Here is a 24,298-nt window from a genome sequence, read left to right as displayed (position 1 = left end):
TTAATAATGCTGAAATGATATTAGAATACCGTAAGTGAAATAAACTATATTACCAGCATTAATTCCACCTTTTTCAGTTTACTTGTTTTATGTTGCTACTAGAAATTTTGAGATTACACAGGTGGCTTGCGTTGGCGGCTCACATCATACTTTTACTGGATGGCACTATTCTAGATTTGAGATCAGCAGGCTTTTCCTGTAACAAAGGACCACGCGGTAAATATTTTAGGTTTTTGGGCCACTCGGGTCCATCGCAGCTACTCCCCTCTGCCGTGGTATCGAGAGAGCAGCCACATCAACTCAGGAGCCAATAAGCTTGGCTGTCATCCAGTGCAGCTCTGTTTATTTATGAAAACAGGCGTCTGGTTGGACAGGCCCGTGGGCCATAGTTTGACCACCACTCTTCTAGATTATCAAACTTTTATTCAGATAGCGTTCGGAAGAACACAAAGTGACAGAAGACATACTTTTTTAAAGGAATTATGAGCGTATAGGAGAAATGAGATGAATAACCCAATTAGGCATAATTTCCTACATGTGTAGTTGCTGGGGCTTGATTTGTTATTTCGCTAAGGTTCCCTGGTGGTGGTGTTGACATCTTGCTATTGTTTCTCTCAAGAAAGATCTAAGCAGGATGAGACGTTGGAGCTAGACTGGGCAAAGAGGTAAAATTGCCTGGACTGAGAAAGATCATTCGAGAAGTGGGAAAAGCCTGACTGACAGCTGGGATACAAGAGAAAAACAACTTCAGGGACTGGGCAATGTTTTCTGACTCTGACACAGGTGTGCTGGCCCCAGGCAGGCAGGACCATAAAGTCACCATATCGTAGCTGTAGGAACATGGTCTAAACCCCTCAAGAGGGTGTTATCATCTTCAGTCCTTTGGGCACCTATGCAATGCAGGAAGTTGGCATCTCGTGGGTTGGAGCCGACCCAGCGGGCAGCTGCTACACCATGAGCTGTGGCTACCTCTGCTATGTACTAAACCAACACTGATTATCAACACATCACACTCTAAATATTGATTAAGCTGAAGCTGATTTCCTGGCTCAAGTCATGTGTGTGGTTATGAGCTGTTTCCTGCCAGGAAAACAAGGCAATTAACTTGAAGAGTTTCAGCTACAGGCATGACACGTGTACAACCTTCATAGGTATTTTCACATGCCAGGTTGCATTAGCACGAGCTAAAAATTACCCAAACATTCCTTTGTTTAGAAATTACGAGGTCAGAGTCCATGTCATATTCATTGTTACTTCTCTGGCTTGGCACATAGGATTTTGGTAAGTGCTTCTTGCTGAAATAAAGTCCTGGGCGTGGGCATTTCTACCAGGTGCCCTGGTGGTCCGTCCCACGTCACTGCTCCACAGCTCTGAGGGCACCTGCATATAAACCAAAGGAATTGCCCTAACCAGTTTGGCTCAGTGGACAGAACGTCGGCCTGCGGACTCAAGGGTCCCAGGTTCGAATCTGGTCAAGGGCATGTACCTTGGTAGCAGGCACATCCCCAGTAGGGAGTGTGCAGGAGGCAGCTGATCGATGTTTCTCTCTCACCGATGTTTCTAATTCTATCCCTCTCCCTTCCTCTCTGTAAAAAAATAATAAAATATATTTGTAAAACAATAAAATAAACCAAAGGACTTGATCCAACCTTGAGTCCCGCACCACCCTTTCCTGACATTCACAAGTTCTCAACTATTCTCTATTTTCCATCCAGCCTCATCAACCTCCTTCCGAAGAGCCCTTTCCCTCTGGCATCTCAGTGGTCCCTGGGGGTCAGAGCTGAGGACTGTGAGTGAGGTCAGGGAAGGTGGCACGCTGGCACCCACCATCCCCACGTGGAGTGGTCTTACTCCCAGCTGTCCAGTCCCTCCAGACCCTCAGGCAACCACCCTATATTCTAGAACTTTTTTATGTATCCATGCCAAAAGCACAAAGTAAAATTTTAAGATGCATATCCCTCCACCCTCATCAGGCTCCTGTTCATCTGGCAAGTTTATCCATGTTAATGTGATAATGACAAAATACTGCAGTAATGTCACATATCTGCATTTCTGTGCCAGCCTGGTGGAAATAATGCCTGAACAGCAAAGGCCAAAGGCACTGCAGCTGTAAGCAAGATATCTGGGGGCCAGGGGGACATTTCTGTGCCTCTCCCATGATGCCATCTAGGCCGCCACATGGATGTTCCACCTCAGAAGCTACTGATCTGCTCTGCACACAATGGAACTGAGCTCTGAGAGGTGTCTGAGCCCTCAAACATCTGTTTCGACCAGAAGTAAGCCCTAATCAAAGTCAAGCTTGACAGTATCACACACAGTCACAAAGCACAGACTCCTTTGTCTTTGTGTAATTGTATAGGTATTGAAATTTTTTTGTAAAAGAAAGAAAGGGATCAGCTAATGTGTGTTCTTGATAAAAGACCCCAAATTGAAGATCTAAATGCATTCAGTTCAGCCTGGGAATCGAGAAACAGATGAATTTATGCATCTTCTAGATGGAGAGGGGGGGAAAATCTATCAATACCACCTAAACTTCTTTCAGGATGACTGCATCTGATTCCTTTAAAAAAATCAATAAGAAGAAACTCTATTCAAATGACCCTCCCTTATTCTAAAGCACTGAGAAAGCGTGGCTCTTTTCTCTACATGATCCACTTGTTATTTAAGGAAGGGACAGAGATCGGAAAATCTTAAATCATTCACATCTCACCAGGGGAAGTTCATTTACACTTACAGGTGTATGTGGGTATGTCCGATATGCAAACTACAATGGATTGTCTGTTTCTCTCATTCCTGTCCATTCTGCCCCATCAGTCATCTAGGAAAATCTTGGCTCATGAGGGCTTTCTCTACAAACTAGCTGGATCAAACTTTCCACAGGTCAAAGGGTAATTGTATTGGCTTAAAAGGCCTACTTTTCCAATTTCTGCTGACTAGAAATAAGCAAAAATTCTGTTTATGTCAACGAAGCATGCAATTAAGCAGAATGGGCGGTGATGTCAATATGGACTTCAAAATCAAGATATGCCTTGGGAAACATTTCCCAGTTGCTCAGTGCGCCTTCCCAAACCTGAGAGCTGGCTAGGGACATGCCATCGCAATGACGATCAATACTCCTACTGTGCTGGAGAAGGAGTGCTCTCCTCTCTGATATGACTTGATTGGCTAGTCATAGTAATTCAAATCATACGAGGGGAACCATGGTTTGGGTTGGTTTCTTTGAGCAGCTCCTGTGTGCCAGGCAGGTGCAGTAAGACTTTCCCACTCGGATTTAATCTCGTCCTTTCACACAGAACTTCATAGAATTTCTCCCTTCAAACCTAATCCTCACAAGAGCCCTGTGAGGGACAGAGAATTCCAGCTGAGGAAATGAAATGGATTCAGAGAGGATAAGTAACTTTCCCAAGGTCAACCAGCAGAATAAAAAATTCAAATCCATAGCTGCTAACTCCAAAGTCAGGGAGGGTGTGCCTCTTGCCCTCCAGAAACACCCCAATGACACCCTCAACTGACCCACTTACCTCTACACCTTCACCGCTTTCTGGCTATAGGTGAGGGAGTCTCAGGACTTTCCTCACTCCCATCTATGGGGTTATTACCCCTTGTATCTGGAGAGGGTAGATGTTATCTTATCCACTAACACACACACTGCACTGAGCCACCTCGCCGGCCCTTTTTAGGGTGAGGATGGGAGACAAGAGCTGCCAAGTCAGCATCTCCTCCATTGCTTGCACGCTGCACAGCTCTTCTGTCCCTTTAGTTCCTTTCTCAGGGGACTGGGATGAGCCAAAAAACAAGGTAACTGAATCCACTCTAGGCTATTTATGGGGTATGTGCGTCAGTCCGTCTTCTCTGTGAAATACCGGGGTTCTTTATGTCTTCTCTTCTAGCTTTCTCCTAGCTGCTTCGGGTCAGCCAAGTCATGGCTCCTACCCATTTACCAACAAGAACAGAAGGGCTAGAAAGCAAGAGGCAAATACCATCACTTGGGAGATTTGAGCAGCTCTGGTCAGGATGAATGGGGAAGCGACTGGCTGATGTGAAGCTTGAGGGAGATCTCTAGACTTCAAATATTCATAATCACCCTCACACAAGCTGGACAATTGAAGCTTCTTCACTGTTTTGCTTTTCCAGGTTCTGCATCACACACATTACTGCTAGAGGGATAACGAGTGGTCACTCACAGAAAATCCTGTACAAAACTGACACAGCCACCATCGGCTAATGACCCTCCCATATGCCTGCATTGTTGATGTCCTCTTATTTCCTTGTCCTCCGGTTGTCTAACAAGTGCAAATATCTACCGCTGACCGTCAATAATACTAGCCATTGTGAGATTTGTTTTCTCATTTAAGAAAGAAATTACAACTTTGAGACCAAAGTTCAGAATGGACAAGATTGTCTTCTACAAGTGCCACTGTCACAGATGGGGCTGGGGCAGCCTCGGGATGTCCTAGCCAAGTCTGGAGAAAGGTAAGAGTTAATGATGAGAGAGAATGGCAAGGGGTCTGTTGGGCAGAGCAAGTCATGTGTGGACGACACCACTCAGCACCGGCGCCCTCAGGGGACTTGATCTCATTACCTTTTGCTTTTGAGGCTCTCACCCTCTCTGGGGAGGCTCTCTGCATCTTGACCTTTAGTGACCTCAGCACTTTCTGGCAGCTGCTAGGACCAGGGATCATCTTTTCAGAAATCTGTTTGGCATCATTCCGTAACTTATCTTTCAGGCCTCGTCACAATTATTCATGCTTCGGCAGTATCCTAGCTACAGTCACAGTTCCATTCTTAGGCTGCTACTGAAGGTTACTCTGTCCCAGGCAATGGAGACGGGAGGGGGCGGGGGGGGGGGGGGGCGGGCATCGCCTCTGGACCCTGGTTGCAGGAAGCATGCTTCCCAGGAGGGCAGGGCCTTGAAGGCACCTGTTCAGAAAGCCACGCTCAACCTCCAGCTCTTGTGAACAAGAAAATTGGTAGGGAAAACACAAATTGGGAATTGGTCCCCACATCACAGAAAATTGCTTTGGAATGGATTCCTAGGCACACTCGGCTCTATACTTGGACACACATTTATACCAACTCAAATGCTAAACTTCGACAACCAGCTGCCTCTGGACTGTATAAAGACCCACTCTCTTACCTCTCCATCACGGATGGCAAATATCTTCTGCTTTTACCTCTTTTAATTTTTTATTTTTTCCTATTTAACATCCTGCTTCTATTCTGTGGCCTGTGCTTCCTGCACATCCTTGTATATTTTAGGCTACTTTAGACATGACCTCACATCCTGGCCAATTGTACGGTAGCTGCTAATTGCAAATGCTTTGCTAATGGCCCATACATCTCTATACATGAGGGGAATGGGTTATAAGCAGCAAAATCCAAAAGGCAATCAGTTAACATGGCTAAGAACTGGGGCTCTGGAAGTAGATTTGGGTTTCAATCATGGACTGCCTGTGTGGCCCAGGGCAACTTACCCTTTCTGAACCTCAGTTACCTCATCTGAATGGGGATCATAACTCTTCCCTTGGCGGGTCATTGCTAAGGTTAATATTAGATAAGGCATATAAACAACTACGCATTATTGTTATTGCTATTATTACTAGTTAGGCTTCAAAATTATGAGATAGCTTTCTCCCTCTGGTGTCTACATATTCCTGAGATCCTACCTAGCTATTCTGCTCATCCTCTACCCTCCACCTGCCTACCCTCCCTCCCCAGACGGATCACTTCTAGGAAGTCTTCCTTGATGAGCAGAATGCATGTAACTCAAGAATTTTTTTCTTGATTGCTTCATGTTTTTCATGCAGATGTTTACATTTCCCCCAATTTGCAGGCTAACCCTCTCCAAGGTCAAGAAGCCTCACCTGTTGTCGATATCTCAGCACATACCTCTAGAGCAGCGGTTCTCAACCTGTGGGTCGCGACCCCTTTGGGGGTCGAACGACCCTTTCACAGGGGTCACCTAAGACCATCGGAAAACACATATATAAGTACATGTTGTTTTTGTGATTCATCACTATGCTTTAATTATGTTCAATTTGTCACAATGAAAATACATCCTGCACATCAGATATTTCCATTATGATTCATAACAGTAGCAATATTGCAGTGATGAAGTAGCAACGAAAATAATTTTATGGCTGGGGGTCACCACAACATGAAGAACTGTATTAAAGGGTCGCGGCATTAGGAAGGTTGAGAACCACTGCTCTAGAGCAAAATCCCTTGCAAGTGGCTATAGACCTTCTGAACAAAAGGGAAAGCCATCTTCCAACTCACACTCTTGCTTCCTTGGCTTTTGCAAAAAGCCTTGCTTTTACAGTAGCACATCCCTGAGGCCCATCTGACGGGAAAAGGCAGAGTCAGGAGGCACTGACATTTCCCACCCCATAGTTCCAAACCCATTCGGTCCCTGCCTGCCAAGACATTCAGCCATGCTCTAGTTACTTCTCACATGACAGCATTGTCTAACCTCCCTTTTCAGAGCCCCACCTCACCACTTCACTACCTTACTCTAGTCTACCTACAGCGTCATCTTCCCTCGTCTGTGATGTTCTCTTAAACCACCTCGGTCCGTACAGAACTTTCTTATCTGGTCTTCCGTCTGTCTGTGTTCCCACAGACCAAGAGGCCTCTAGGCTTTCCAATAGTCACTCTGATTTCTTGGAATTGTCAAGAAGTGGTCTCTCTTCGCAGGGTGTTAACACTTCCAGACCATCTGTACATTAATGTTTCACCCAATACTCCACTACATCATTTCTGCCTCTGTGGGTAACCAGTGACTTGTGGACGGGGACCATCTGTTTAAACCCGAAACCCTGTCATTTGTTAAGGCATTTTTATTTATGAGCCTGTGTGCTGTAACCCTGTGGCATAAATATTAAATAATAATATCTCCTGGGTGAAAGAAAAATCATGTTAACTGACAACTTCTTAGGAAAATACGAAGTAAATCCAACCACAAAGTTTGGTACCGGCTAATTTTAAAATATGAAGAAAAGCATGGATTGCTCAACAGGTAGATGCAAGTGCAGAAGCACGATCTGCATTTTTACACCCCCTTGCTTCAAGAAATGAAACATCCAAGAAGTAAAGAATGCTGAAAGAAACTTGGGCTGGGTGGCAAATTTCCTCGGAATCAAATTCTAATTCCCGCAAGTGTCTCCTAAGCAGTTTTTAGCTTCTGAGAAGAGAGACTCTGAATAATGATCATCACATAAATGAAAAAAATTCTGGACAATGACACTGCTCAAAAATTTTTTTTTCACATTCTGTGAATTTCCTATTACATCAGTTTCATGATTCAGCATTTTCCATTTCATTTATTTAGAGTAATATACGGCGAGATAACCCAAGGACTCTGCAGGATCCTGGGACATAAGGTAGGTCGGCCAGGAAGGGTGTCACCTTCGGTATATTTACTATTGTTTAGAACTCAAAGCAGAAGAAAGAGAAGCCAGCAAGGGAAGTGAGGGTGTTTCTCCCACCTTTTAATGAGGGTCTAAGTTACTCTGGTATTGTAAAGGCGTTGGTTTTGAAAAACAGGCTCCTGCCATTTAGTTGATGACGAAGACAGGAGCCAAGAAGTGTGCACAACGTAACTGACATGCATAAGCCAGACGTGTTCTCAGAAATGCCAATGTTCGAGACGCAGCTAAAGTCACCACTCTGGCAGTGAGCGTGTTACAAAGAACTAGATTTCTTTCTGGCATCCGCAACTTGGCCGGAATGACCATGGAGGAGTTGAAGATAGCTGGAAACCCGAGGTGCCTTGCCCGGCGCATTGGCAGAAGGCGGTCGGGGCCCTGAGGACAGGGTGGGAACTAAAAGAAGGGTCGAGCCGGGTGGCATTCGCGGAGAGAAAGAGGCGAAGTTAGGCGCGAGAAGAAAAGGAGCTGCGAGAAGATTGTAAGGGAAGCTCAGGACGGATAGGGAAGGGGCTGGAGAGCCGTGCGCAGCGGAGTGGGGACGGAACGAGGGTGACCGAAGATCCCAGGTGGAGTGGGGGGCAGGCCGGGTCTCCGGGGGAACCTGACCCGGGTCTGGCGCGAGTCTGGCAGGGAGAAGGACAGGAGCGAGAGCACAGAGCAAGTCTGGTCCACGCACCGCTCTCCGCAACCGGGTGCCCATCCCAGGTGCCGGGAGTGCCCGGGGCGCAGCGGCCAGGAAAAGAGAAAACTAGCAACACCGCACCCACTCCGCGTGGCGAGGTCCCCGGCCCTTCCACCCGCGTCCCCCGGGCTCCGCGCGGAGGGGAGGACCCGGGCAGGGTCCGGCGCTCACCAGGTAGCAGAGCAGGAGCAGCGCGCAGGCTGGACGGCCGCCGAGGTCTGGGGGGCCGCCGCCGCTCGGGGGGACCATGGCTGCGGCCCGGGGACCGATCGCGGGCGGCGGGGGGTGTTGCTGCTGCTGCCGTGGCCGCCCGAGCCCCGCGCAGCGCCGCTGCATGGCGAGGGCGCCCGGATCCCGGCCGGAACAGGTCACCTGGTGCAGGGACCGGCCCCCGCCCGAGGCGCCACCTTCGCGCCCGCCCCCGGCCAGGCCGGCCGCCGCGCGCGGGGCCACCTGCCGCCGCCGCCACTGCCGGACCCGCCGCCGCCAATGCTGCTCCCGCCGTCGCCTCCCCCGCAGCCCCAGCCGAGCGCCGGCTCCTCCCAGCCTCCTAGTCCCCGTCCCCTCCCTCCCTCCCCCCTGCTCCCGGCCAGCCCGCCTCCCGGCCGCTCCCTCCGACCGCCGGGCTCCCACCCCTCCCGGCAGCCGGCGCCCACGCAGGTGGGGACAGACCCCGGTCCCGCCCCCTCGGCCGCCGACCCCCGCCCGGTGGCTCCGCTCCCGCCCGCCCCCCTTCCCCTTTCTTTCCCGTCCTCCCCCGCCCCCCTTACCCGCTCTTCCTTTTCGAGATCCTCTCCCCTCCCTCCGTTTCCCTCTCCCCTCTTCCCTCTTCTCTCTCTCCTCTATCTTCGTAATCCCATCTCTCTTTTTTTTCACTTTCTCCTTTTCTCTCTCTCCTTCTCATTCTCTTCCTCCCTCGCGCATTTTCCCTACCCCCCTCCCCACTCCTTTTGCGGGGCGCGCCGCCCCGTTCCCGCCGGTGCAATGGGTTTTGTTCGGCTGCTTTTTTGGCGAGGGCGCCATTCCCGCTGGGCGCCGGGCGCGCCTGCCCCCTGGAGTTGCGCCACGCAGCGGCCCAGCTTCCAGCCCTTCGGGGTGGATTTTGACCCTGGCCAACCTCCACCTGTCCACCTGCAGGGGTGGGGCAGCTCCCTGCGGGTACGGTACGAGCCCGGGTTGCGCCCCGCCCTGCCGGCTGGCTCGCGGCCGGCTCCGCGCGGTCCCCGAGGGTTTTGTGCGGTGCCGCCGCCGCCGCTCCCGCCGCCGCGCTCTTTGTTTTAATTGCCCAGAGTATCCGCGCCCAAAGGGGGTTTGTATTTAATTTGTATCCACGTGCCCCGGCTTCCACTTTGGAGGGAAAAGAAAATGAATTAATTAGGCCAAGGCAATTGTACTCAAGCCCCAAATGAGAGGCGTGAGGCTCTTGACGTGAACAAACAGCTTTAAAAAAAAAAAAAATCCAGGCATATCTTGGCCTTGGGGACGCAGGTTGGGTCGCCAGGCCGCGGGGCCCAAAGCGGGACCCCTGTCTCCAGGCCCCCCCCCCCCCCGCCCTGGCGCTCTGGGCAGGGCACTGGCTATGTGGAGCGGTGCAGACAATTGGTTGGGCCCCTGGGCTGCTGCTCGGAAACAGCCCATCTTCAAAGTTAGCAAAAGCTTCCCGTGGGCCCTGGTGGATTTGTGCGGGTTGGAACTGATAATAGATTGGGAGTGTGGAAGGTCACAGCCCTTCCCTGTGGGGCGGCTCCCATGGTAGGGTCAAGTCACAGAAGGTAGGTCAAGTCACAGAAGGCCTCAGAAGAGGCTGGTGGTACCTAGGGGATGCCCGGGGTTTGGAATCCCTTGGACCTGGATATGCCCTCAGCCATCTTACTCCAGGCCTGCCACCCTCAGCTCCTCAGGGAGTCATCCCTTACCTTTTATAGGTCACCTGAGGGCTGTGGCCCTGGGGCAGGCTCTTGGCCCAGAGTCACTCACTGGCTGAAAGACAATGCCTTATATCAGTGGTTCTCAGATATAAGCCTGCATCCGAATCACCCCCAGGGCTTGTGAACACAACATGTGGCTGGACAAATGCGCTGGATTTTCCGAGCCAGTGCGTCCTGGGTGGGCCTGAGGAGCTGTCTGCCTAGCAAGCTCCCTGCTACTGCTGACGCCGCTGGTCCAGAGACCCCGTGTCCAGAACGGCTGGCTGGCTTGCAGGAAGGTTCGCGCCGCTCCTCTCACATCCAGCAGTCACCACAGGAGAGCACTGAAGGGTTTCTGTGTCTGACAGATGTCACCACCGCCCTGTCCCACCTCCACAGTCCCACAGAGATTCGCATGGTCCTGCGTGATTGGAGAACCACTCATGCCACAGGTGCCCACGAGGATAAAGGATTTGGTGACTCCAACCCAGATCCTGTCGGGCTGAACTATACGGTCTACTTTTTAATGTCTGTGGAAGGAAATTGGCCATTTCGGAAGAACGGGGGCTTCTCAGTATCGCGGGGTTTCCGCCTGTCTTCCTGGGCCTCTGCAGAGTTTCTCTCCTTCATTGCACGAGGACTTGGTTGGTCTTGGGGGGAACCGAATGGTTCCCTCAGGTTGTTTGTTATCAGGATTCATGGAATTAGAGCTTTCAAAGCCTGTGAGCCTTAAGGGTTTGAATTTACCTAATTGTCATCAATGTGGAAGCCCCCCTGTAGGGGACTGGGCTATTTCTTTTAAATCCTCACCCCGGAATATTTTTTTTCCATTGCTTTTTAGAGACCAGGAGGGAGTGAGGCAGGGAGAGGGGGCTGGGGATGGAGAGAGAGAACCGTCAAGGTGAGACACATTGATAGGTTGCCTCCCGCACAACCCTGACCAGGGCCAGGGATCTAACCTGCAACCCAGGTACGTGCCCTTGACTGGGAATTGAACCTGAGACTTTTCAGTGTATGGGTGGACGCTCTAACCACTTTGCAACACCAGTCGGGGGGCGGCGGGGGGGGGGGGGGAGAGACTGGGCTATTTTTAATCAGGCATATCCAGTCTCTCACTTTCTCATCTTCCACTGTCCTCCTATTGTGCATCAGGCACCACCCGAGGCCCCAGAAATCCAGAGGTGGCAGGACAATCCCTTTCCAAGGGATTGAGGAGCGGCAAGAATGAAGAGAACTGACCAAGACACAATGGGGTTCCCTAAAAGGGCCCGGAGCGGGGGTGGCAGTGATGACTGATGAGTTCTGTACTGGAGGGGGCAGAGAAGAGAAGGGCAGGATTTCTGTTCACAGAGCAGTGTGACATTTTGATCCAGAAGACAGATCGTGACTGCCCTTGCCTCTCTAGCCCTTTGTGTCAGTAATCTGAAGGGTGTGGTCTGATTTCAGGAGAATGCCCTTTATTTTAAAGATACCATGCTTTCCCACTGGGTTTAAAACCCCACCATTATAATTCATCGGTTTGAATTAAGTTTTAATACTCCACCACAATGTGCAGGCCCCGGAGACTGTATTAATCTGGTATCTCTCATTGCTGCCTACGTGAGTCCGTTATCACACCCCCTCGAACTCAGCATGGACGAGGATGAAGGCAACAGGGTCCCTTACGGAAGCTCAGGGGAGAAGCATCAGGGGCGTTAAAACCAGGCAGAACCTTCACTGAATCTGCTTGCCTCTGTGGGCACGGAATGACATCCTAGGCCCGTAGTTCTCAGGTGCTGAAATGGTTTGAGATCAGTAAAATCTCCAGGACCAATACCCTTGGCCAACTGTCAACTTGCCAAGTAAAAATATCTCAAACAAGCAAAAACAGCCCCCAGATACACTTACAATATCTTCTATCAACATTATTTCATTGGAAAGCTGGGGCATTTTTACCATCCTAAATGAGGAAGGCCCTAGAACAGCGGTTCTCAACCTGTGGGTCGCGACCCCTTTGGGGGTCGAACGACCCTTTCACAGGGGTCACCTAAGACCATCAGAAAACACATATATAATTACATATTGTTTTTGTGATGAATCACTATGCTTTAATTATGTTCAATTTGCAACAATGAAATTGGGGGTCACCACAACATGAGGAACTGTATTAAAGGGTCGTGGCATTACGAAGGTTGAGAACCACTGCCCTAGAACATAATAGAAGGCAGTCCTTGGAATGGAATCTAATTTGTTTGTGAGAAACTCCTAACTGGTCTTTGTCTCATTTTGCTCTGCACCAGTGGGAACGTCCCTTTGGACCGTCACTGTCCATGCTGATACTTGGAAACCACATTTCTAGCGACTGAGGGCGCGTAGGGTACAGAGATCGGCCCCTACAGAGACACCTGACCTGTGGGTTACAGGAGGGGAGCAGAGGGCACTACTTGTGAGTAAGGAACGCTCATTTTCCCCACTTCCCTCCTACGTAAACCCCTGGGCCCAAATGCCACTGGCTCTAGGGAGCCTTCCCTCATGACCTCAGGTTCAAACTCAGTTGGCCATGTCTCTGCCCCACTGAGCATTGCCTGTAGCCCCATGTGGCAACTGCCCAATCCTGTTTCTTATCTCTATCACTTTGTTGGCCTCGTCTCCTCCTCCAAGTAGACTTCAAAGCAGAGGTTGTTTCTTAACCAGCTTCGGGTATTCCTTTCATGCCTAGAAAGTTCTTATCCTATATAATAAAAGCATAATATGCAAATCGACCTAATGGCAGAAAGACCAGTTGGCAGCGGGTGGGGCCAGTGAGCAAGGGGCACCAGGCCAGCCAAGGCATGTGCCAGCAGGCAGAGGGAGGGAACAACGATGGGGGGAGGGCGTGGCGACCAGCAGTGGTGGAGGGGCAATGGGGGGGGGGGCTGGCACTGTCCCCTGATCAGCCTGTGTCCGGTCGCCTCCCACAGAGGGAGTCCAGGCGGCAATGGCGGGGTGATGGGGGCGGTGCCGTCCCCTGATCAGCTGGCCTGGTCGCCTCCTGCAGAGCCATCAGTAGAATATCCCCTGAGGACTCCCGGACTGTGAGAGAGCACAGGCTGGGCTGAGGGGGCTCCTAGTGCACGAATTTTCATGCACTGGGCCTCTAGTTCACTAAATAAAACTGAACCCATCCTCTTCCTTTCTCATTTTTTTCTTCCATCCTCCCTTCCTGTCTGCCTCCCTCCTTACCACCCTCCTTCTTTTCCTTTTTGACTTGTGGTTGGCTCCTCTGTGCTCTTCCTGCAGTCAGGTTCTCAGGAATCCTGGAGCCTTCTCCTCACCCCCGCCCCCTTCTCTCTTTCTGCAATTGCAGATATTCAGAATAAAGATGAATGAACTGTGACATTTGCTTTTACATCAAAATAGGAGAGAATAAAACAAAAATAGAAGACTGCTGTCAGACAGCACACTTCCCCCCTCGATGGGAAAGCCGGGCCCTTTTTCCTGCCGAGGGTGACGGTCAGCGTCTAGCTCACTCCTGCGTGCCACGTGGAGCGTTGGTGCTCCCAGGTTTCCTGTGACACTTAGGCTTTACCTTCCCTAAGTCCATTTCCTGTCTGCTTTGCAGCCTCCATATTAACCAAGTACTTCCCATTTCTTTCTTCCTTAGAAGAGTCTACCAGAAACCATCCTCACATCCTGGTCCCCACACCCCTTCTTCTGAGCCTCAAGTCCGTGACTCCGCCCCCTCTCTCCCTATGGGCCACAGAGCCCTTGATTGAGATGCTGTAGTGAAGAGGGGATGGGAGCTCTTCGGTGGGTAACCTAAGAGTTTTCCCGGTATTTCTATGGGAATGCTGAAGGTCTGCGAATCACGCACGCTGTAGCCCCGGTGTGCTCCGAGCTGTATTTCTGGACCTGTCAGATGAAATGCTGTTGCTCTTGGTTATTTTTGGGTCTTTGCCCTTTTGAAGAGGTGCATATTCAGCTGGATTCCTCCCCACCCTGAGCTGGGAAAAACCAGGCAGCTTCCCTTAGCCAAGCCTTGTCTCCTGTCAGGAGCACTCGCCTCTTAAGCAGCTGCTGCCAGATGTTCTCTGGGCTGCACACGGGCTGTTTTGCTGTGTCCAGGTGGGCAGGCTGGGCGGGGTGGGGGGCAATCCATTCTCTGGTCATTAATAAAGAGCTTTGTGAGCTGAACCCTGCTGGGCAGGTGCGGCCAGGTGTCCGTAGCCGCCTCACTCAAACCTAGGTCTGCAACCTGCCCAGCTGGGCATGGCTGCAGACACTTCTCCTGCCATCCCTGGGGGACCTGGGATGGGAAGAGGACATTTCAGGCTCAATGAGCACAGAAATATCTGTATACTGAGGATCTGAGGAAGGAAGTTACTGGTACACTGGAAGGCAGAAGGTCAAGGGCGCGATCTTGGGGTGAGCATGTTGAGAAGAACCTGCGTGTGAAAAGGAGTGGAGTGGAGAGAAGCTGAGTGTGAATGTGCAGATCCACCTGGGACGGAGAAGTGAGAGGAGAGAGCGCCTGGGCGCCGAGGGAGGGACTGTCACTGTCAATAATGGAGGAGAGAGAGTGCGTGCACATGACGGCGTGGGAACGCGGGCTGTGTCTACAAGTCCTGACAGTGTTTTATAACCGCATCCTGCTGCCGGAATCACGATGCGCAGGCAAACGTTCACAGCGACTCAGCTTTCAGGCTATCGGTAATATACAATGTCAAGTCGAACGAAACGTCAAGATCATCTGTACCTGTATGGGTGCTTAGCAAGGTCCAGGTAAAATCAAGAAAAGCACACAGAAGTAGCTCTTAGAAGCTACTTTTCTCTACAGCTTGTCCTGAGAGATTTCTTCATATATATATTAGTATATATGTGTGTGTGTGTGTATGTATATATATGTGTGTGTGTATATATATATGTACATATAGATAGATTTCAAAGAGGAAGGGATAGGGAGAGAGAGATAGAAACACCAATGATGAGAGAGAATCATTGGTCGGCTGCCTCCTGCATGCCCCACACTGGGGATCAGGCCTGAAACCCGGGCATGCGCCCTGACTGGGAATCGAACCATGATCTCTTGGTTCATAGGTCGACACTTGACCACTGAGCCATACCAGCTGGGAAGAGATTTCTTTTTAAAGTTCTTATCAAGTATTACTTTAATGAATTAATTCATTTAATCCTTATGACATCAGCAGCAGCCCCATTTTACAGATGAAGAAACTGAGTCATTGGAAAGACCCAATCCAGGAAATGGCAGAGCAGGTTTAGATTAGGCATTTGGCTCAAGGACTCAAGCGCACATCACAGCCCTTAAACCCCTGCTGTGGAAGGGGGTGATGGAGAGGCAAGCAGGTGTTGTGCAGCATGTGGAGGAGTCACACCTGGGTTTTAGACTTAGGTCTCCATCAGTGCTTTGCCAGGTGCTTGAGAACATAGATTGTCATGTCAGAGACACGACAGTCAGGGCCTAGCCCATCACTTCCTAGCTGTATTACCACAGGCAGGTCACTAATACTTTTCTAAGCCCAGTTTCCAAGTCTATAAAAATGGGGATAAAGTTGCTGATCAGCCCTTTTCCATGGTGTCGTGAAAACTAGGTAAGGTAGCATAGGTGGGTGCGTGGTAAATGATCAAGCCCTAGACAAGAGTGAAGCATTGTTTGTGTATTATTCACACTTGCCTGCTTCCAACAAAGGCTCACAATGAAAGATACATCTCTGATAAGACTATAAAGAATAGAAGGTTACAAATATCTGCGGTAGCATGTCTCCAAAGTGGACCCGCCATGAACCACAGCTCCCATTATAACACGTAGGGTGGTATTTCTCCCGGGGGAAGCCAGCTGCCATGTGTGAACTCTGAGAAAGCTCAAGCTAGCCATGTGGAGGGAGAGAGAGAGGTGCTCAGCCAGCCACCTCAGCCCAGGTACCAGACATGTGAATGAGCAAACCATGCTGAACATGAAGCATCGTTGGACCTTTAAAGGATTCCAACCCCAGCCACCATCCAGCAGAAGCTGCACGTGACTCCCCAGGCAAGAACTGCTCAGCCGAGTCCTGTTAACTCACAGGACCATGAAAGATAAAAATAAAAGGTTGTTTTGAGCCACTGAGTTTGGGTGTAAGTTTGTTCACAGCAATAGAGAACGGAAACAGGGCCCTAGACTAATATTAGTATTTTAACTGAATGGTATAGTTAGCTTTGAGCTTCCTGGCATTTAAAGCAAAAAGGGGAACAGGATGGATTATATGCACTTATTATCTTGCGGTTCAATGGTTTACCTCAGTGGTCGGCAAACCGCGGCTCGCAAGCCACATGCGGCTCTTTGGCCCCTTGAGTGTGGCTCTTCCACAAAATACCACGTGTGGGCGTGCACATACAGTGCGGTTGAAACTTCGTGGCCCATGTGCAGAAGTCGGTATTTTGTGGAAGAGCCACATTCAAGGGGCCAAAGAGCCGCATGTGGCTCACGAGCCACAGTTTGCCGACCACTGGTTTACCTGAATGGATAGTTCATCTGACTTATCTCCTTTGCAGTCAAATCAGTGTGAAAATTAAACCATCTTTCTTCCATGAAAACCTCTCCTATCTTTATCAAAATTACAGTTTTGCAAACCCAGGAATTGCAGTCATCACAAACAAGAAAATGCCCCTTGCATAGAAATGCTGAAAATAGTTGAAACTTAAGCAGATTCGATGATTTATTCAAACCTTCAGGAAAAAAAATTACTATTCAGCCTGGAACTAAAATTTAGATTCGTGGTTCCTAATCAACTGGAATGCAATACTTCCCTGGTGCTAACCCCCAAAAAAGGAAAGGGAAAGAAAAGACATAAAATATATACATGGCTGTCCTGTGCTCCTTAGAACCCAGGCCCGGGAGGTCAGGGACCATGTCTGTCCTCTGAGTAATGTGATGCTTTACACCTTCCTGGTGCTTACTAAAGCCTTTCTTCAATAAATGACCTTCTGAATCCATGATAAGAAGAGACATACAGACGACTGTGAACCAGTGATTTCCATTCTCTCCAGTGTGGCCTTGGTGAATGGTGTCACCTGCCTGCCAGTCTCATTCTGGGAGGTCTGCGTATTTGCACATGAGTATTTGAGGTCACCTCACTCACTCGAGACCTGAACAAGGCCCAGGCAACCCCATGAAGGTAGTAAACTTTTGTCTTTTTGTGCCCTTGACCTCATTGTCTATCATCTTCCCCTTCATTTGTCTTCACAACCCTAAATTGGACTTCACAGTCCTTGTTCTAAAAATCTTTGTGGGTAGCCTAATGGTTGGGAGGAAAGGCAAGGCTGAGTTCCTTGGCCTACATTTGCATAAACACTTCTTAATCACTAAGAGCTTCCACACCCATGTTTCAGTTCATTGTAAATTGGGGGTTGAATTGTATTCTAACTCCTGGTACTTGTGAATATGAGCTTATTTGGAAATAGGGCCTTTGCAGATGTAACCAAGTTTGGTTGAGATCCTAGGATGGGCCGTAATCCAATAGGACTGACGGCCTTATGGGAGGATGTAAATGTGGACATGGACATGCACAGAAGGACAGCCTGTGAACACAGGGAAGACGGCCATGTGAAGACGGAGGCAGAGATTGGAGGTTTGCTGCCACAAGCCAAGGGACGCCTGGGCTATCAGCAGCTGGAAGAGATGAGGAGAGATCCTTGTCTAGAGGCTTTTGGGGGAGCACGGCTTGGCCAGCACCCTGTTTTGGGACTTCCGCCTTCCAGAGCTGCAGGACAATACATTCCTGTTGTTTCCAGCCACCCAGTTTGGAGGACTCTGTTCCAGCAGCCCTGGAACACGAGACAGGTGTTGTCATTTCCCCTCTACTTTTTAACTCCAATGTTACAGGGCACCTACTGTGTGCCAGGCTCTGTGCTGAATGCTGGAAACTGGACCCAAGGCTTCAGGTTGATACAAAACAGATCAAAGACCCTGAGCCTTTGGATGAATTTCCACGCTCATTCCGTTGTGTCTCCGGCTCTCCCAGGCATCGCCCACCCATCATCACCGCCTGGCTGTGCCCATGCCTGCAGCTGCCTTAGAGGCAGACAGTGCTGGGACTGGCAGCGACTTGGGAGATCTCCTGAGGAGGGACGCTCCCAGCGGCAAGGCAGCACTGGACTCCAACATGTCTTCTCGCCCCCTGACTCTCATTCATTCATGTTATGAATAAATTCAACAAATATCAAATGTTTGTGGAATGAACACTACATTATTAATGACTGGTGAAGAGAATGTGTTATACCTCCCCCAGGTGTTTGAACACGGAACAATACCTTAACCCAGAGAGCTCGGTTTCTGATAGTGGGAAGTGGGAAGTGGGATGGGGGTGGGGGTGGGCAAAGCAGGGCAGGGAGGTTTGGGGGGTGAGGGCAGAGTGTTTTCCTCACCTCATCTCATATCCCTAAAGCAACTTCTGTGTCTGCTCAGGACAGGACAGAAACCTTGGAGGATTCTAGAAGGGAGCTGAGGAAGAGCTTTGAGAGGCCGAGCGGGGTTGTGACCTCGGGATTGAGAAGGAAGCACTGGTCTCATTATATGCATCTACCACGGCTGCCGTTTTAAACTCCGATACTTCCACACAATACAGAAATAGATCCATTATAGGTCTGTTGTAGCCTCGGGGCTTTAACACAGGTCGCTAGAAAATCCAAGATTGCACAGTAATTCAAACTCTTAAGAAAAAGAAAAAAAAACTATCTTCAACACCCCTCTTCTCCTCCCCCACCCCCGAACCCTCAGCCCCATTCCCCAGCATAGCAGGGAGCGGCTCTTCATTTCTGTAGTGCCCTGGAATAAACAGCTCTTCCATTGAACTTGAAATCTACATTTTTCTTCAGCTATTAATTGATAAGAGCAGCTCGTTTTACCCCTCGCGCTTGGAAGTAAGATTACAGGGTAAATAAACTGGGTCAGGTTCAGCAGGATGGACGTGAACTGCTCCCTAATTCCTCCTAATCTCTAGTAAAGGAATAACTGGGATTGGGATGTCAACATTCAATAAACAATTACTGTATGTTGCTCCTTCCAACGCGATCTAAATCCGTCTGCTGTTCCCTGAAAGACAGCGGCAATCTCCTTGTTTTGTTCTAGCCCTCGAGGGGGGGGGGGGGGGAGGCTGTAGGAGGAGTCTGATTTCATTTATATTAATTTTTAGAGCATCGGGAGCTCGTGTTTTACTTGAAACAGATCAGGGAAAAGGGGTCAGTTAACAAGGGCTTTCCCGACTACTGATCACCATGCCGTGCTCAGCATTTCACGAGCCTGGCGTCTCCTTCTCACCGCTCGTGAGAATCATTATCCAATTATTAATCTCACCCCAGAGTTCCGAGGAGCTTATGATGCCCGTCGAAGTTAATGAAGACTTTTACCTATAGATCTGGCGCTAAATCATTGTGATTGACCCAGTGCCCGCAGTGTGGCAGGCACTGATACAATTGACAGCAGGGAAAAAAGAATTACACAGGAGGAAATTAAGAAGAGGAAGTAGGAGAAGGCGCCAGAAAGGAGGAGGGGGCAGTTCACAAAACTAGCCTGTGGCCTCATTAGCAAAAAGGAGGAACTCACCAACTAATCTGCCTCGACTTTCATGATTCATTTATATATGTTTATGTGGCACACTTTCCCTAGGGAACTCAATGTTCTTTGCAAACATATTAAATAATTAACTCTCGCAAGTCTGAGTGAAGTGGAAAGGCAGCAAAATAACTCCATAAAAGGCCAGTCGTGTTAGCGTGTGACGATTGGATGTCACTTTGGCGAGGTAATCCCATGTGATACCTACTAGGGGCCATATGGCAAAAGACCACCTTCCCGAGCAAGCAGTTTTAGTATATATATATATATATATAATGGTAGATAGATAGATAGATAGACAGAAATAAATAGATATGAATTATTATAGGAACCCACCACATTTTGAGGGAGGGTGTTATTAGAAGGCAGTTGAATGGGGTACATTTAAAAAAAATACCACCTTCGCCCTAACCAGTTTGGCTCAGTGGATAGAGCGTCAGCCTGTGGACTCAAGAGTCCCAGGTTCGATTCTGGTCAAGGGCATGTACTTTGGTTTCAGGCACATCCCCAGTGGGGGATGTGCAGGAGGCAGCTGATCGATGTTTCTCTCTCATCGATGTTTCTAACTCTCTATCTCTCTCCCTTCCTCTCTGTAAAATATCAATAAAATATATTTTAAAAAAATACCACCTTCAAGACAAAAACAAAACTTAGGAAGTATTTCAAAGCAAGGGTGTCGAATGTGGCATTAAATACAATGAAACTGCAAAGGTCGAACGCCAAATGATGAGCAATAGTGTGTACTAGGTTGTGTATAAACATGTTCTGAGTTTCTAAAATGTTATCCTCACTGTCCTGTTGACAGGACACCATGAGAAACAAACAAACAAACCTGTAACACAAGTGGTTTAAACTTCTCTCCGGAAAGTATAAACGTGTCCAAGTCAGTGGAGTACAAAAACAAACACATAAAAAACTTAAGAAGTTATTAAAAAGCAGAAGTGAAAGTGGCAGCTGTTTAGATGCAGAGTGAGTAGGGCGGCCACATTGTCATCAGAAGATTCTGGCCTCCTGGGCTAAGACCTCTTGTCGGTGACAGGAACAGACTCCTGTTTGGTGCATCTCAAACCTGGCAAATTGGAATCCACACACGTAGGACAGGACGGTCCTTGGAGAGATCCCGGTAATTAAAACCACAACATGTATTTGTTCGTGTACATATCACCCAGCCACACATCAGCAGCAGCTAATGTTGAGACGTGGCCAGCGAGCCTACAGAGAGTTTCAGTGTGGGAGAGAGAGGACGATTAACAAGAAGACAGGTTTTCTTACCTTTTTAAAATGAAAAACGACCTTACTCAAACCACTAGCAGGAAATTAAATTAAAAAGGGAAGGGTGATGAGTTGAAAGGGAAGAAACTTTTTTACAAAGCAAATAAAACCACTCTAATTGATTTCCAACTCCACCTGGAATCCTGACTGCTTTCAGTTTTTCAGTTATTTATTTACTTACTTTTTTTTTTTTTTTTTAAGAAAAAGCACCTTGGTGTGTGGGATAGAATTTGGTTCTCCACTGATTCTCAATCAAGGCCTTTGAGAAAGTTGTTTGACCCTTCTGAGCTGCTTTCTCCGTGAACATAATGATAGTCACTTTCAGGATTGTTCTGAGGATTACACGAAATGGTGGCGGGGGAAGTGCTTTGCAAACTACCTGAATGTGGGGTTATTAGTGTCATTTCTAACAGGATTGGGAGCCTTTACTGTTCATGGCACATACTTCAGAGTGTCAGGATCTGAAAACTCACAGATCTCTTCCACCCACCCTCTTTCGTAAGGCAAACATCTCGTCCTCCTGCCACTGAATGTTCCGAAATCATGCTCCTTTTTCAAAGATGTTGGTCTCATGTTCTTACTTCCTTCTCCCCTGGACTAACTCAAGTGTAGCTGGCAAATTTCAACATTAACCAGGGATTAGTCTTTTAGCCTTAATATAAACTCACCAATATGTTCCTGCCCAATCCTGCTTCCAGCAGCAGCACAGACCACAAAACAAAGCAAGCCCTCCTCTCTTCATGTTCCTTCAGGGGCTGTAGATAAATTCTTTTCCCCCCAAGTAAACATGCAGGCTGCCCGGAGTGACTTCCTTCTAGGGCAGTGGTTCTCAACCTTCCTAATGCCGGGACCCTTTAATACAGTTCCTCATGTTGTAGTGACCCCCAATTTCATTGTTAGAAATAGAACATAATTAAAGCATAGTGATTCATCACAAAAACAATATGTAATTATATATGTATTTTCCGATGGTCTTAGGTGACCCCTGTGAAAGGGTCGTTTGACACCCAAAGGGGTCGCGACCCACAGGTTGAGAACCGCTGTTCTAGGGCTTTCTGATATTTACACCAACTAAGTTTTCTAACTCCATTCACATGTTTAGTAGATGTGGCTTATACCTTCTAAATCTAAAAGATCAAAACCTTTTTCAAATCATGTAAGCCATGGTATATTACTATTCTTAGCTGGTATTTTATTATTAGTCACATTATGAATCTATCATAGGCTATTTGCTTTTGCTGGAATATATACATATATAATTTGAATCTATTTTATATATTACATCTAGAGATCAAACAACTATATATTAGAGATGAGCTTAAACTTATTTTGCATATACAAAATACGTTTATATAATTATATATTTTATGTACACATAAGTTTATACAATTTATATATTTTATATACACATAAGTTTAAACTTATCTATATCTAACCTCAACTCACCAGATTTCAATTTAAGGTGCTTAACAGGTGCTTCCATGACATTCTAAATCCTGAATCTCCGACTACAAAAAAGAAACATTTGGCCCCAGCCCTGTGGCTCAGCTGGTTGGAGCATCCTCCTGCACACCAAAAGGTTGTGCATTCAATTCCCAGTCAGGGCACATACCTAGGTTGTAGGTTCGGTCCCTGGTTGGGGTATGTACAGGAGGCAACCGATCGATGTTTCTGTTTCTCTCTCTCTCCCCCCTTCCTCTGTCTTTAAAATCAGTGAACATATCCTCCAGTGAGGATTTTTTAAAAAAAGAGAAAAAAGAATGAAAGAAACATCTGCTTACCTAACCAATTTAACAATAAGAATTAGGCAAAATAGTGGGAAAGCCCTGGGCTCGTGGAGGTGACAAGCAACACCCCTCAAATGACAATGCCAGACTCTGAAAAGTGATTTCATTAAACTCCACAACACTCAGACAAGACTGCAGTCGCTGCTTTTCGTTTACGTTTCAGAAAAAGGAGAGTGGAGATGCAAGGAGGTTTTGCCAGTTTTCAAGGTCGCTCGCGTACAGCATGGTAAAGAGGCCGAAAGTCTAACACTGCTGGTCTGCCCGCTGCTGCAGCCGCAGCAGGACGGCACTGTCTGTCCCGGGAGAGGAGGCGAGGGGACATGGGACCCTGTCAGAGCCCTCCGCTCCCTGGGGAAATTTTACAGAACTTTTCCATTTTACCATCCTATTGCCCACTGAGGCTGAGATGGGGAGAAATATTTAAAGACTCCAGAGCACAGAAAAAGCCAACAGCCAGTTCCTTTTTTTGTTCCTCTGCAAAGGAAAAAATATGGCCAAGCCGCTTTTGCATTTCAAACCTCAAAGTTCCAAAGCTGACTTGCAAAACCATAAGCTCAATTTTCCTCCGCGAATAGACAGGGGCCTGCCCCAGGCTTGGAAGTTTCAAGGAAGGCTATGTGTCTAAATAGTTTGAGAAGTAAAACTGATTTTCGTTTGAAAAACCTCTAGCCACATTCCACGGATTAAAAAAAAATTGATATAAAACATTCTGCAAATGACTGACAATCCTTGTTTTTATTTCACAAAACAAGCACACTGGGTTTATTAATTATGGATCAATTACAGTGGTTCCAAAGGTGTGTGTGTGGGGGGGAGGGGGGTGCCCCAGAGGACACTTGGCAATGCTTGGAGAAATGCTTGGTTGTCACAGCTGGGGGCATCTAATGGGTCGAGCAGAGTGATGCTGATAGACATGATAGGGCACACAGGACAGTCTCCCAGATCAAAGAATGACCCAGCCCCAAAAGGCCATAGCGCCAAGGCTGAGGAACCCTGCTCTATGCAATCTCAGCCAATCCAGGAATTAGCTGCCTTTTCTCTTCCTCCACCTCCCCCCCCCCACCCCCACCGAGAATCCTGCCCCTCTGCTGTTTATTGTGGACTTAGCATGCTAAGCCCTATAACAGCTTGAACTGAAAATACTTGTTCAGATCTTTTGAATCTCTGAATGTTGAATACTTGGAGTATGAGAAGCACTATTATGGTGTATTTTGATATTAGCATTATAAATAGAGTCCAGAATGTCCATGTTTTGAACTTGTCTCCATTTAATCTCAGCTGTAAATTGAAGGCCAGGCACAACAAGGCCCCACATCACCTTTCAAGGGAGAGATTATGCCAGTTGGTTGGGCGCTTTGTGTTCTATTAACGTTGAAACCGGGCCTCCCTGTCAGGCCGTTATAGCACAACACATTTGGATCTGCGAGCAGCGAGCACCGGCTTCCTGCCCAAATGGCTCGTTGTGCACAGAGGAGACAGCAGATCTGGACCGCTGGAGCGTGTCCCTCTGCTGCCCCTGAGCATCCTCCCTATTATCCACTCAGGCCTGGGAGACCAGCCTGCCCAGCTGCTAACAGCTGTCGGGGGACACCCATGACTGAGTCAAGCTGTGGACCAGGGGCTGTGTTTCTCAAGAATAAGAAGTTCTAAAGCAG

The 24,298-nt window shown here is 48.3% G+C and overlaps 1 protein-coding gene across 1 annotated transcript in view; it reads right to left on the bottom strand.

Moving 5' to 3' along the window:
- SEL1L3 (SEL1L family member 3) overlaps positions 1 to 8,578 on the bottom strand; it is a 107,641-nt gene extending 99,063 nt beyond the window's left edge. The window contains exon 1 of the mRNA XM_081083121.1: positions 8,284 to 8,578. Within this exon, the coding sequence (XP_080939247.1) occupies positions 8,284 to 8,448 (165 nt within the window). The 5' untranslated portion in view covers positions 8,449 to 8,578. The remainder of the gene's footprint in view (positions 1 to 8,283) is intronic.
- Between the last annotated feature and the right edge of the window lie 15,720 nt (positions 8,579 to 24,298).

The sequence above is a fragment of the Myotis nattereri genome (assembly GCF_964212035.1).
Source record: "Myotis nattereri genome assembly, chromosome: 1".
NCBI lineage: Eukaryota > Metazoa > Chordata > Mammalia > Chiroptera > Vespertilionidae > Myotis > Myotis nattereri.
Note: the sequence above shows the minus strand (reverse complement) of the source record. Positions and strands in the feature narration are given on the sequence as shown.